The sequence below is a fragment of the Kwoniella europaea genome, chromosome 1 (genome assembly GCF_036810445.1).
Source record: "Kwoniella europaea PYCC6329 chromosome 1, complete sequence".
Classification (NCBI taxonomy): domain Eukaryota; kingdom Fungi; phylum Basidiomycota; class Tremellomycetes; order Tremellales; family Cryptococcaceae; genus Kwoniella; species Kwoniella europaea.
In genome coordinates, this window is record NC_089487.1 from 8,828,522 (window position 1) to 8,841,842 (window position 13,321).

Consider the following 13,321-nt stretch of genomic DNA (forward strand, 5'->3'; position numbering starts at 1 on the left):
GAAGACACTTGGCTTGCCACCCAAAAGACAGTGAGATCTAGTACTTTCCCACGGTGAGTCATACACAGACAAGCAAGCCGAGGCACGGTGCAGATGATTGTGGGTTGACGCGATTCTAACAAGCAAGAGAGAGAGGGTGGAGGTGATCAGGTTGAGAACATGATCCAGAGTCTCGTTCTTCCTCTTTCCTCTTCCATCCCTGCACCTCGACAGACCAAAAGTGTAACACACAGAGAGAAAGATCGGACGACTGAAGAAACTGACGAGTTCCGACGCCCTAGCTTAGCCTTCAAGAGTCCATACCGGAGCGTTTCATCCTCAACTCTCATTCCCAGGTCCGCTGGTCAACTTCCCTCAACCAACATGTAAGCTTGATGGACAAGAACATTAGGTCCCCACAAGCTAAAAAGATCTCATAGGGCTTCCCTCAACAAGCTTGCCATTCGAGGTATCCGATCATTCGACGACAAACATGTGCAGGTCATAGAGTTCTACTCGCCATTGACGGTGATAGTAGGTCATAATGGAAGTGGAAAGACTGTAAGCTAGTCGTCTGTCGTCGATTGCAATCAAGCTTATTATAATGATCTTTTCCTTGACAGACGATTATTGAATGCCTCAAATATGCTACGACGGGTGATATGCCGCCAAATACCAAAGGAGGGGCATTCGTTCATGATCCCAAAGTGAGTCAATTCTCGTTCTTTCAAGAATCAATCAGCTGTCCGGCATCATCTAGGATATTTAGCTGATATGGCGACTCAATTTAGATGGCTAACGAGAAGGAAGTCAAAGCTCAAGTCAGACTGAGATTCTGGAATGTCAATAGACAGAGAATGACAGCGACGAGAAACCTTCAAGTGACAACGAAGAAAACGGGTGCATTGACTATGAAAACTCTGGAAGGTATTTTAGCTAAAACTGATCCAGATGGTGGTGAAGGAAAGGTCAGTTGTATAGTCTTCTCCTTCTATGGGTGTAAAGGTCAACGAAGCTGATTAGTGGATTCATAGAGGAATACAATATCAACGAAATGTTCAGAGATGGATGAAGAAGTACCATTGTTATTAGGTGTATCGAAATCGATTTTGGAAAATGTCATTTTCTGTCATCAGGAGGAATCTAATTGGCCTTTATCTGAACCTGCTGCATTGAAGAAGAAGTTTGATGATATATTCGAAGCTACAAAGTGAGCTGGCCTTTCCAGATGATGACGATTGGAGTTGACATTTGTTGTTTACTATTTTCAGATATACCAAAGCTCTGGATAATATCAAAGCTCTTAGGAAGGAGAGAACAGCTGAGCTGAAAGTCGATAAGGAGAGATTGAAATTCCTCAAATCGGATAAGGACAAGGCTGAGCGAGTAAGTACACAATCACTGTTCTATAAACGTGTCAAGAGAATTACTGACCTCGCTCTCCGCAGATGCGAAAAGACCTTCAAGATGCTATCAACCAAGAGAATTCCAAGCAAACTCAACTGGAAAACCTCAAAGAACAGCTTGAACGCATCAAAGGTCGTAATGCCGATTTCTACAACGAAGCGAGAGAGTTCAGGGAAATCTTCGAAAGATCAGAATCGCTCAAAGATAAGAAAAAGATGTATGAGGAAAACAGACAGCATGCATTGAGTACTATGAACGTGATGAACGGTGAGTCAGCTGCCCGCTCGTGCACGTTTGCCACAGTCCAGCTGATGTCGCTGAGTCCTTCAGAGAGTACCGAGGAATTGCAGCATATGCTCAATAATTTCGATGCGCATCTCCGTTCGATCGAAAGTAAGAGAGCTACTCAAGAATCACTCAAGGAGAAGGAGGAGGGCATACTTGAGGACTTGCGAAACAAAGAACGAAGTTTGGCTAGCAAACAAGGTGGTCTACTTGCTAATCGCAGGGTGAGCTGCTCGCAGGCCATCGATCACAGATAAATCAGCTGACATGACATGCATAGATGTACAAGAAGAACCTTCGTGAACGAGAAGCTGTCATCAGAGAGGTTGCCAAGACACACGATTTCCCTGGATACGATTATTCCCCTTTGGAGGATCACAAGATCATGGAGTTTGTGGAGAAACTGCATGAGTTGGTTAGAAAAGCTGAAAATGATCTGAAGAAGCTGCAGGTGGGCAGCTTCACATGCATTGGGTGTAACTCGTCAGCTGACATTGTATTAGGCGGAAAACTCACGCAAAGAACGAGAATTACAAGCTGAGCTCGACAAGCTATCCAACGCCAAAGCTTCTGCTCTAGCTACCAAGCGAAGCAAGCAAGAACAGATTGTATGTCCATGTAATCTTCCAAAGATATATCGCGGTATTGGCTAATACAGTCAAACTAGGCAAAACTCAACGACAAGATCCGATCATCCGAAGCTTCATTCGACTCCATCACATCGCTCGACGCCGAGATATCAATTCTCCAAGGAAAACTAGCGGAGAACGAAGAGCAGAAATCTCGATTGGAAGCTGAAATAAGAGAATCAAAGTATGATGAGCAGATCAGAGAAAAGGCGATGCTTGTTAGACAGAAAGAAGCTGAAAGGGATAAAATCAATGCGGAATTATCCGCATTGAATAGACAAGCTGATTCAAGAGCTCAATTGACGATTAAGAGGAATGAAGTGGGCGGCAAGACCGCTCAGGTCGATAGTAGGTGAGTATCAAGTTGGAACTTCCATTTGTCAACGTCCGAGAGGTAAGATGCTGATAACTGGTTGTGTAGTATTGCAACACATGCTACGAGGTTCAAAGAGCTTGTTGGAACTGATATTGACGCTGAAACGATGGAGGATAAGATTGCCCTTGCCTCAGGGTGAGCTAATCTCCCTCCAGTTGCTTGCTTTGGTTATAGCTCATGTCTGATCTCCGTTCGACAGGCGCAAAGACCGAGAGCTTCAAGATGCTGAAGCCGCATCTGCAGCCGTCAATCGAAATGTTTCCCAATTACAGACTTCTCTTAACATCGCAAAACAAACGCTCAAGTCGAAGAAAGATGAACTAAGTCGTACGTTCAATATCCACTTCCCCCGTGTTGTGCTTACACCGATATATATTCATAGGTCTGGAAAAATCCGTTCGAGATGGTCTTGCCGCTGCTGAGACTGAGAAGACTAATGTCGATGAAGCTGTTGAAGAAGCTATGGAAGAGGTTGATTATCGCAGAAAGTGAGCTTAATCATTGCAGGGTTCCGGACGCAAATAAGCTAATAAAGACGATGTGCAGTCAAATCGCTAATGCTCAACAGAACAAAGCGCTTTGGGAGAAGTTCGCTCAAGTAGCTAAGACGAAACACAAGTGTTATGGATGTGATAGAGAAATCTTACATGACCAAGAACGAGTGATCAATCGTTATGTGAGTCGCTGAGGGAAGCACTTGATCAGTTGCGATTTTGAAAGCATCGTTCGACTGTATGAGCAGCTGATATGTGTTGTGACTACAGGTACAAACTCGTATTGACTCTTACTCGCCTGAAGGATTGAAGGAGTACAAGGAAGAGGAAGAACAGTGGAATGGCGTCTTACAGTCTCTACGAAAACTTCAACCTTCAGTGGCACAATGTGCAGAGTTGAGGGAGAACGTCATTCCGTCGTTGGAGAAGCAGGTACAAGAGGAGACTGAAGCTTTGGAGAAAGCTCAAGAGGAAGTCGAAGACGTGAGCTGTATCCCACCCCAAATAGTGAACCGGAAAGCTCACCATATCGTTTTAGGCCAAGACGAAAGTTCAAAAAGCAAAACTGGCTACTCGGGATTTACAAAATCTCAGATCTGCTGCTGCATTAGTATCGCGAACTATCACCGAACTGAAAGAGCTCAAATCTGATATATCGAGACTGGAAAGGGATTTAGAAAGTACTGGATCTCTCAAGACTGTTGAGGAGGTACAGAGAGAAGTCGATCAAGTTTCCAATGAAATGTAAGCTCCCTTGTTCAGTACAGCGTGAATCTGAGCTTATTTTTGATCCTTGTATTGATAGTAAAACCTTGTCTCGAGATCAGCAGTCTCTCAGTGCTGAGAAAGAACTCAAGACGAATGCCCTTAGGAGTGCCGCTGATGATATCAGTCGAAAGACTCTAAAGATGGGAGAGCTGAGATCGCAGCAGGAAAGACGAATGAGAGAGGAACAAGCTTTGAAAGAGATGAGAGAAGGTCTAGAAGGTTTGCAAGCTGACTTGAAGGCGAGTGCATTCATCTGATATGACGACATCAATTTGGAGGCTAAAGTGAATGAAATGGAACTGTGCAACCTGTAGGAGCTTGATGCTGCGGCTCAGAATGCCGAAGCACCCTGGAGGGAGAAGAATGAAGCACTGAACAGGTACAGGGCTGAGCGACAGAACTCGGAGAACGATGCGAGTCTCCAAGTGGGATTGTATCAGTCCAGTATGAGTGAAGTGAAGGGTAAACATCGAGCATGTCAAGCGTAGGTGACCAGTCAGCTAGCTACCTTGTCTAACAATCTCTCTAGCTGACATGGCTGTCGTATTAATTCGCATTTATAGGTACGTTGCCGAGGGAAATGATCGACAGATCCGAGAAGTGGAAGCTTCTCTCTCAGATATTAAACGAGAAATATCGGTAGCTCAAGATGCGCGAACGACTATCGAATCTACGATCGCATCGTTATCATCTGAATTATCAAAAGCTGAGTCCCTCAAAGGAAATATCAGCAATAATCTGAAATATCGAGATGATGGTAAAAGAGTAGCTGAAGTTCAGAAAGAGTTGGATAGTTTGGATTTGGAATCGGCCGCGAAGAGCAGAAAAGAATTCAGTGAGAAGTATAGAGATATGATGGATGAAGAGGAGGAAGTAGGTGGGAAGGTGAGTTTACCGTTCTAATTGTTCTATTCCCCCTTTGGTATCAGGGTAGATGGGTATATGTGTTTGATGAGATCGTGTGATGTGACTGATCATGCTAAGTCATGTGGAATAGGTACATCTGTACTCTGGTCAATTGTTGGCTATGACTGAAAATAGGAAGAAAACGGAGAAGACGTTGAAGAGCGATTATAAAGACATTGATAAACAGTTTAAGGATCAGTTGATCAAGACGAAAGTGAGTATGGGCCGATCTTGCTGATTGACCCTAGTCAAGGATGAGCACAAGGCTGATTTGGTCTTGTGTGTACAGGTCAGCGAACATGCAAATAATGATTTAGAGAAATACGGAAAGGCATTAGATAAGTAGGTAGCTAGTTGGGTCAGTGAACGTTGCTACTGTGTAGCTAATTACCCTTATAGTGCTATCCTGAAATACCACTCGATCAAGATGGATGAGATCAACGATACCATTGGGCACTTATGGAATAAGACGTATCAGGGAACAGGTAAGCTGCTGTAATCGGTTGATAGTCATAGAAGAAATATCAAGCTTATCCGTGCTCTGGATCAGATATCGATGGTATTCGAATTGTATCCGATCACGATGAGACAACCTCAACTTCGACGAGGAAATCATACAATTATCGAGTAGTCATGGTTAAGAATGATGTTGAACTGGATATGAGAGGAAGATGTTCGGCTGGTCAGAAGGTTCTGGCTAGTATCATCATTAGATTGGCATTGGCGGAGAGTTTCGGTCAAGGATGTGGTGTATTAGCTTTGGATGAGTGAGTCAGCTTTCCTGCTCGCTTCGAACATCCGAGAGCGTTCATGAGCTGAAATGTGATTCGTATCCTTTAGACCCACAACGAATCTTGATCAGGAGAATATTAATGCTTTAGCTGAAGCTCTAGCCGAGTAAGTTGCATCAAGACAGCTGCCAGATTAGTGATGGTAGGATAGCTGATGATACCTGATGTACCGTAGGATCATCCGAGAGAGAAGGAAACAAGCTAATTTCCAATTGATCGTTATTACCCATGATGAAGGGTTCCTACAAAGGTTAGCTGCTTATGATGTGGTAGACTTTTACTGGTGAGTAGAACTCGGTAGTATATTTCCAAAACGACAAGGAGATCGGGCTGACTGTATTGGGTAAACAACTGGATAGGCGAGTATCAAGGGATGCTTCTCAGAAGAGTATCTTGGAGAGACAGAGGGTCGCCTAGGATTGGGAGATCCAAGTAAGGCAAGTGTAATGATCAATTTACGAATGGACCATGTGTATAGATATTATATGTTCATATATGTATGTAAATGCTATGACCAATTACAACCTTTCCTCAATATCTCTACTACCCTTTCCAAACCTTTTTGATCATCTTCATTGAAAGTGCTCAAGAGGGTACTATCCAAGTCCAACACTCCTATCACTACGTTATGATCGTTTCGTAATGGGACCACAATCTCGGATTTTGTATCTCCATCGCAAGCTATATGACCTGGGTATTCATCTACGTTGTTGACGATCAACGTCCGCTGGGATAGGAAGCCGTCCGCACAGACTCCTTTTCCTTTTATGGGAGTTATGGATAGACAGGCGGGTCGACCTTGGTATGGACCTAATAATAAAAGGGAGGTAGATGAGGGATGAGATGAGGATGAGGTAGAAGGGGGATGAAGGTAAAATCCTGTTTGTTTGTTTGGTAAAATTAGCTGAATGCAAAGAAGTACGCTCGATGAGGTGAATGAGTGAAGGAGTGGGACTTACCACACCAATTTACAACTGGATGTATACTCCCTCCGCCATATAATGAGGAAGCGAGATATGAGTGATAGAGTATAGCGGAAGTTTGAGCTAGGTTAGTTACCTATATGACCCAGATGTCAGAATTAGCTATGATCAATAAGAAGAGTTGTTAAGATGGAATATGCTGACCCAGTATCTTTCTCCCTCAAGTAATGCTTCCAGGTGAGTTATGACATGTTCGTAGAATTCTGATTTCCTATATACTTTATCAGCTCTAACGGGACACTACGTATAGATAGCTGTTGACAGACTTACGTTGAGATAGTTGAGGGAATATAACTCGAGTCGGCGTGAGGCATGTTGAGGACTCTTTCTCACTTCTTCTCTTTAGCTTTGCTTCCGGCCTTGATGTTCCGTGATACTTGGAGTATACCGTGTGCTATGATCTCATACAAGTTGATGAGATGAGATAAGGCTTTGAGGATGTCGCCATGGATTCTTTTGACTTTTCGAATGAAAGGTGAACCACCTCCACTCGCCATGTGTATCCACGTGACCCATTTAAGTGCGTTGTTGACTGTTGATCCCTGATCCGAGTGGAGGTGTTGGTGATGAGCAGGGTCATGTTGATGACGATGAACAATGGGATGCTGTTAATGTATAACGATCTCACCCACCATCTAGGAAACAGGCAGGCAAATTCTTTGTCTACCAACATCTCCTCTCAAAACTCCTCCCATGACCTCCCTTCCTTCTCCCGCTGGTCCATCCGCACCGCAATGGCGTTCATTCACATTCTTCGATGTGGACGATGTGAAGGATAATGATGACTTGGCTCAGTCTCCTAGATCAATACGAGTATGTCGCTTTTGTTCTATTCCATTATCATTCAGCTTACCAACCCGATGTGAGTCATATCACGCCATTTAAGCTGACTTATCACGGTTCACTGCTAGTCTCTGACCCCACCAATCATCCTCACTCCCACATCGATCAACTCACCCCTACCCCCATCCCTAATCGTAGCTTCATCCACCCATATAACCCTCCTCGACCGGTATTTCAACACAGAGCGCACGTTCAAGGCTTGGGAGACTAATGGACGTGCCACAGCATTGTTGGAAGCTGGAGGATTGTTAGTGGTCATAGGTGAAGAGGAAGGTAGTAGGTGGCCTGTGTTGAAGATTTGGGATTTGACTAGAGAAGAGAAACGAAAGTCTGCTCAGAAAGATGGGAATGGCGGATCATCCGAAAGAGAGAGGGGACCGATATTAGTACGGAATACTAGGATACAACATGGTCAACGACCACATCCTGTGAGTGTGCCATCTAGTGCATCACATAATGTAGCTTCTATGAGAACAAGGATTCCTGTCCTGCTACTAATCATCAAACTCGGTCTGCGATATTGGGATTCACCGATTGACATATATATCCTCTACTCTCAGGTATCATCCATCGCAATCACCTCCAACCTTTCACATCTAGCCATTGGTCTAGGAGACGGCACAGTCCTACTATACCGACACCTCTTACAGTCACTCACGACCTCGCCAACATCCCTAACAGCCTTACCGAAAGCACGAGTGATCCACGAATCCAAAGAACCCATAACTGGATTAGGGTTCCGTGAACCGCAAGAACCGAATGGAACGGGTATATCGTTATTTATAGTAACCACAAATAGGATATTATCCGCTCCTGTATCTGGAAAAAGCAGTAGCTCAGAAACCAGGACGATAGATGAGCTAGGATGTGATTTAGGTTGTGCAGTCATGGATTCGCAGCGGAAGGAAATGATCGTTGCCAGGGATGAAGCTATTTATTTGTGTAGTAATGAAGGTAGAGGGGCTTGTTATGCTTATGAAGGTGAGTAGAGCTTGGTCCATGTGAATGAAGAAGCGATGCTGATGGATGAATTGATTGATTGACTGAGAATAGGTCCAAAATCCTCAATAGCAGTATATCAACATAATCTGATCATCATCTCACCGCCTTTCTACCCATCTGCAAATTCAGCTTCAGCCACTGTACGACATTACGTCTCAAAGCAAGCTAATACCACTACTAATTCTGATGGAGTTTCTTCCTCCAATCCTTCAAGTGATATCTCCAAGATCACCATATTCGATCTGCAAAACAAATTAGTCAGTTATAGTGGGACGTACAGAGATGGTGTTAGAGAGGTATTTTGTCAGTGGGGAGGAATATTTGTGTATGGTGGGAATGGTAAAGTGAGTCTACAGATAAATCACACAAAGCTTCATGATAGCTGATCGTGGTTGTTTGGGTAGCTCACAAGACTAAGTGAACACTCTACATCTGCCAAGCTCGACGTGCTGTATAGGAGAAATCTGTATACACTCGCTATCAGTCTTGCCAGATCACAAGGGATTGGGGAGAGCGGTGTTGCAGATATACATCGGAGATATGGTGATTATCTATATACCAAAGGTGATTTCGATGGAGCGATGGGTCAATTCGTCAAAACTTTGGGTAATCTCCAACCTTCCTATGTCATCAGGAAAGTGAGTGTTGGCTTAGCTGTCGAATGCAGGTAGAAGTCAGATCAGCTAACTGAGGCTTTAAAATTTCGGCTCATCTTTGCAGTTCCTCGATGCTCAGCGGATACATAATCTCACTACTTACCTCCAAGAACTACATTCTCGTGGTCTAGCCAATCCTGATCATACAACTTTACTCCTCAATTGCTACACCAAGACTTCCGATAGAGCAAGATTGGACAGTTTCATCAAGACCGAAGCGAGAAGATCTGAAACTTCAGGAGACGAAGAATTACCTTTCGACTTGGATACGGCGATAAGAGTTTGTAGGCAAGCTGGATTCTATGAGCATGCTACCTACCTTGCCAAGAAATTCGGGAGACACGAAGAGTATCTGAGGATTCAGATCGAGGATGCCGGTGAGATTGGAGAGGCTTTGAGATATTTACGAGGATTGGGACCGGACGCAGTAAGCTAGGATTCCTGAGACTAAATATTTGGACAACTCAGCTAATGCTGCACGATATGCAGTGCGAGGAGAATATGGTGCGATATGGTCGTACTTTGCTTAATGCTGAACCTCAAGCTACGACTGCCCTACTCATTGACCTATGTTCCGGAGACTTGGGAAAGAAGAAAGTCACAACGCCAGCTCTTGACTCGAAACCTAATGGAAATACTACAACGTCCTCTGGCCCAGCTATGTTATCGTATCTAGGCTACAATCGAGTCACGGGTTTGTTTACGGGTGACGCTCCCTCAGGTGCTCAATCTTCCGCCCAGACCGATGGTGCTGCACCACAACCGAATGGCGAAAAAGGTGATGGACCAAACGGCAGCGGAACGGGATTGGAAGCTGCACCGATAATAGAAGATGAACCAAGTTATATCCCACCTTCACCGAGACAATATTTTGCTCATTTCGTTGATCACCGAGAGCTGTTCATCACTTTCCTCGAATCGGTATCTTTGGCCTTATGGAACCAATCTCTTGCTTTACCCCTTTCAACACAGTCTACCACCCTTACTGCCCCTTCAAGAAATATAGATCTACCTCCGCCTTCTGATCCGACAACAATCGATCAGAGGGCAGTTTGGAATGCTCTTTTGGAATTATACCTCTCATCTACCAAATCGGACAATCCTGACATCGTCAAATTATCAAGTGAAAAGGCTTTAGCTGTAATTTCAAATGAGGATCTACCTTACGATCCAATGCACGCTCTGATCCTATGTTCGACGGTAGGTTTCGATCAGGGTTTAATCAAATTATGGGAACAGATGGGAATGTATGAAGATATAATCAGATTTTATATCGATAAGAATGATTCTCAAAAAGCATTAGATCATTTAGAGATTTATGGGAATATCGAAAGTAATTTGGGATTGTATCCATTGGTATTGAGGTATTTGACTAGTTCACCTGCTATATTATCGAAACATCATCAAGACCTTGTGAAGATCCTTGAGAAGATTGATGAATATAGGATTTTACCTCCCTTGGCGGTGATTCAGCTGCTAAGCAGGAATGGAGTGGCTAGTATAGGTACGGTCAAGGATTGGTTGAGAGGGAAAGTGGAGGAGAACAGAGATCAGGTTGAATCGGTGAGTATGATTTGCTGCTTTACGATGTCATCTAATTGGTCTTTTGGGGTTTCTATCAATTCGTGAAAGTTGTGTGTTCGGGGTTTGTACGGAAAATATATATGGCTGACTCTTGTTTTTGTGATTATTTTCAGGACAAACACCTAGTGGAATCATATCGATCTGAAACGCTCACGAAGAAAAAGGCGATCCAAGATTTATCGAATGTTGATCAACCTGAGGTGTTCCAAGTGACGAGATGTGCGGCGTGTGGTGGTCAATTGGATTTACCGAGTGTACACTTTATGTGTAAACATAGTTATCACCAGAGGTGAGTTGGCCTTGCTCTAAATCCGAATATCTGAATATCAGTATGATCAGATGAATTTAATTTTCATTTGATTCTATTTATCATGCTCCTGGTGTATACCTCTAGGTATCATCTGAACTACGAATATGTGCTGACTCTTCCTTTTCTGCTATATCAGATGCTTGTCCGACTCCGAACCTGAATGTATACTCTGCGCCAGGCAACACAGTGTCATCCGGGAACTGCGCAGGAACCAAACTCGTCTGGCGGACAGACACGATTTGTTCATAGATGAAGTGAAGGATTCGGAGGATGGGTTTGAAGTGGTTGCGGGTGCTTTTGGAAGGGGTTTGATGGGTAAGGAAAGGGATTTGGACGATGTTGTATAGTGCAAATCACGATCAGTGTTGTTACACTTTTTACATGATGCATTACATGTAGGAGATGGATTGGAGTTCATATATATACATTCGATGACTAATCATATCTCATGATTGATATGAATGTATGTTAGCATTGTAAAGCTATTTACATTGTTCAGCTATCGCCAAACATCTCCGTCAGCCTTTGCGAGCTTTTTGTGATGTATATGAGTACGCGAACAGAATCACTTACCCATATCTTTATACCTCTCTTTCCTATCTACATCAACTTCTTCCAACCTCTTATACAGACTTCTAGCTTCCTCCTTCAACTTCGATTGATCTTCTTGCTTCGTCGATGGGTCTTTGAAAAGTAGGAGCGTATAATGTGCTAAAGCGTTGATACACCCTGGTAAACCAATCAAACGATGTCAGCTGCGTTATGCAATGGGAAGAACCAAGGATGGTAGAAGAAATCGTACATTTAGAGTCTGGCTCAGCTTCATATAAGTCTTTGATATTTTTGATTTCTCTCTTTAACACCTCAAGTGGAGGTTCTACAAGATTCAGAATGACAAGATCAGCTAGACATCTTTCCCCACGATGCGAAGATGAGCTTACCTGACCCAATTAACCATCTATGGTATAACCAGCCGCTCTGATCGTTAGGATCAGTCCATAGAGCCTGAGTAATCAATTCGAATTCTACCGCCAAAATCGCAATTCATCATCAATATATGATTCCTCCTATTCCCTATCTCCCTTCGATGACATCGAGATTTCATACTCGTCCTCGTACTTACCCTCATCTTTAATCCTGTTTATCTCCTGCTGACTAGTTCCCTCTTTCTCCCAAATAGCGGATAGGGTTTTGGTCCTACAGTGCCAAGCTGAGAAGTTGGAGAAATTCGATTCGATCTTCGTTTGAGTATACTTCAATTCGTCTGATAAGGGTGTTTGGGTGGGTAGTGAGGAAAGGACGTATCGACGATAATCCCATGCGTGGACTGGTGATCGCAAGAAATGAGAATCAGCCCAACATATTTGTTCATACGCTCAAATCTCTCATACCCCCGGCAGCTCCTTGATTAGATACTGCTGACCTGATAAATCATGATGTGGAGTCACAAATCGCACTTACAGTTCCTCGAGTCGGCGTCCAACATCTTTTCGACCAATTTCAATTCACCTTTCCAAAACTCCTCTTTCCACTTGACTGTATCCCCTGGTCCGTCTGGGACAGACTCTAAACACCATTTTCTGTGATTCCATATCCAGTATACTTTCGGGTGGACTAGGAGGTACGAGGTGGTCAGGCGGAGGTCGGTAGTGAGATGGGAAACTACTTCTTCGGGTGATCTACCAGAATCAATCCGATCGTTAGCATGAGCTCATGTGAAATCTCCTAGCGACGAAGAAGAAGAGAAACAAGGAATCAGTGATGTAGTCATACTTACAGTGAAGGGAATAGACCCAGCAGTATATTCCGCCTGTAATTCCATATCGTGTAGAATTCAGGATTCAAGTCCAACAACCTCGTATTTTGATCCAACGATTCGATATCATATTCTCTCCTACGTTTCTATAACCAATCTATAAGCTCATTTTGCACAACCTGACAGTTACAGATCCGGCTTACCCTTCCTAGGACATCCTGCTCCAAAGCTAGGTACGCTTCAATCTTACTCTGCTCTTTCAACTTCTTGGCCTCTGCCGCTTGAGGGGTCAGTCGGGTGCGTTTGATACCGTGCTATATAGAGGGTAGATATCAGCTTGGTGTATCAGCTCCGACGAGTATCGCAGTATTCAATCGCGAGATGTACGTACCATGGTGCGACAAGGTCTAGCAATACGCTATGGTGATGATATGTTTGGTTCTGAAGTGATCATTACGTTCTTCTTCGTCATCAACCTGTTGTTGCTCGGCGCTATCGACCAAGTGGAGGTTGGGTTACAATGTTACGTAAGGTGGCCAGCTCACTCGCAGA

At 43.8% G+C, this 13,321-nt stretch overlaps 4 protein-coding genes across 4 annotated transcripts; 2 read left to right on the plus strand and 2 right to left on the minus strand.

Moving 5' to 3' along the window:
* Nucleotides 1-159: 159 nt before the first annotated feature.
* Nucleotides 160-6,052, plus strand: V865_003361 (uncharacterized protein; the record flags this gene model as incomplete). The annotated part of the gene is made up of 27 exons (XM_066227158.1): nucleotides 160-365; nucleotides 420-540; nucleotides 603-686; nucleotides 771-947; nucleotides 1,014-1,189; nucleotides 1,251-1,365; nucleotides 1,428-1,653; nucleotides 1,717-1,895; nucleotides 1,952-2,122; nucleotides 2,175-2,279; nucleotides 2,339-2,652; nucleotides 2,722-2,811; nucleotides 2,876-3,003; nucleotides 3,059-3,164; nucleotides 3,223-3,352; nucleotides 3,441-3,653; nucleotides 3,709-3,914; nucleotides 3,976-4,177; nucleotides 4,253-4,422; nucleotides 4,502-4,823; nucleotides 4,936-5,058; nucleotides 5,134-5,186; nucleotides 5,244-5,329; nucleotides 5,395-5,611; nucleotides 5,685-5,741; nucleotides 5,811-5,918; nucleotides 5,995-6,052. 27 exons carry the CDS (start codon nucleotides 160-162, stop codon nucleotides 6,050-6,052), a joined length of 4,143 nt encoding a protein of 1,380 aa, XP_066083255.1.
* A 91-nt stretch (nucleotides 6,053-6,143) lies between these two features.
* Nucleotides 6,144-6,932, minus strand: V865_003362 (uncharacterized protein; the record flags this gene model as incomplete). The annotated part of the gene is made up of 4 exons (XM_066227159.1): nucleotides 6,144-6,514; nucleotides 6,595-6,694; nucleotides 6,763-6,829; nucleotides 6,889-6,932. The coding sequence occupies 4 exons, from the start codon at nucleotides 6,930-6,932 to the stop codon at nucleotides 6,144-6,146; spliced, it is 582 nt and encodes a 193-aa protein (XP_066083256.1).
* A 379-nt stretch (nucleotides 6,933-7,311) lies between these two features.
* Nucleotides 7,312-11,360, plus strand: V865_003363 (uncharacterized protein; the record flags this gene model as incomplete). Its single annotated transcript, XM_066227160.1, has 9 exons — nucleotides 7,312-7,431; nucleotides 7,530-7,889; nucleotides 8,022-8,442; nucleotides 8,515-8,807; nucleotides 8,868-9,101; nucleotides 9,184-9,546; nucleotides 9,609-10,682; nucleotides 10,817-10,992; nucleotides 11,150-11,360. 9 exons carry the CDS (start codon nucleotides 7,312-7,314, stop codon nucleotides 11,358-11,360), a joined length of 3,252 nt encoding a protein of 1,083 aa, XP_066083257.1.
* Nucleotides 11,361-11,578: 218 nt separating this feature from the next.
* On the minus strand, nucleotides 11,579-13,163 carry V865_003364 (uncharacterized protein; the record flags this gene model as incomplete). Its single annotated transcript, XM_066227161.1, has 8 exons — nucleotides 11,579-11,742; nucleotides 11,816-11,890; nucleotides 11,955-12,038; nucleotides 12,137-12,340; nucleotides 12,475-12,692; nucleotides 12,791-12,915; nucleotides 12,973-13,083; nucleotides 13,161-13,163. The coding sequence occupies 8 exons, from the start codon at nucleotides 13,161-13,163 to the stop codon at nucleotides 11,579-11,581; spliced, it is 984 nt and encodes a 327-aa protein (XP_066083258.1).
* Nucleotides 13,164-13,321: the final 158 nt, after the last annotated feature.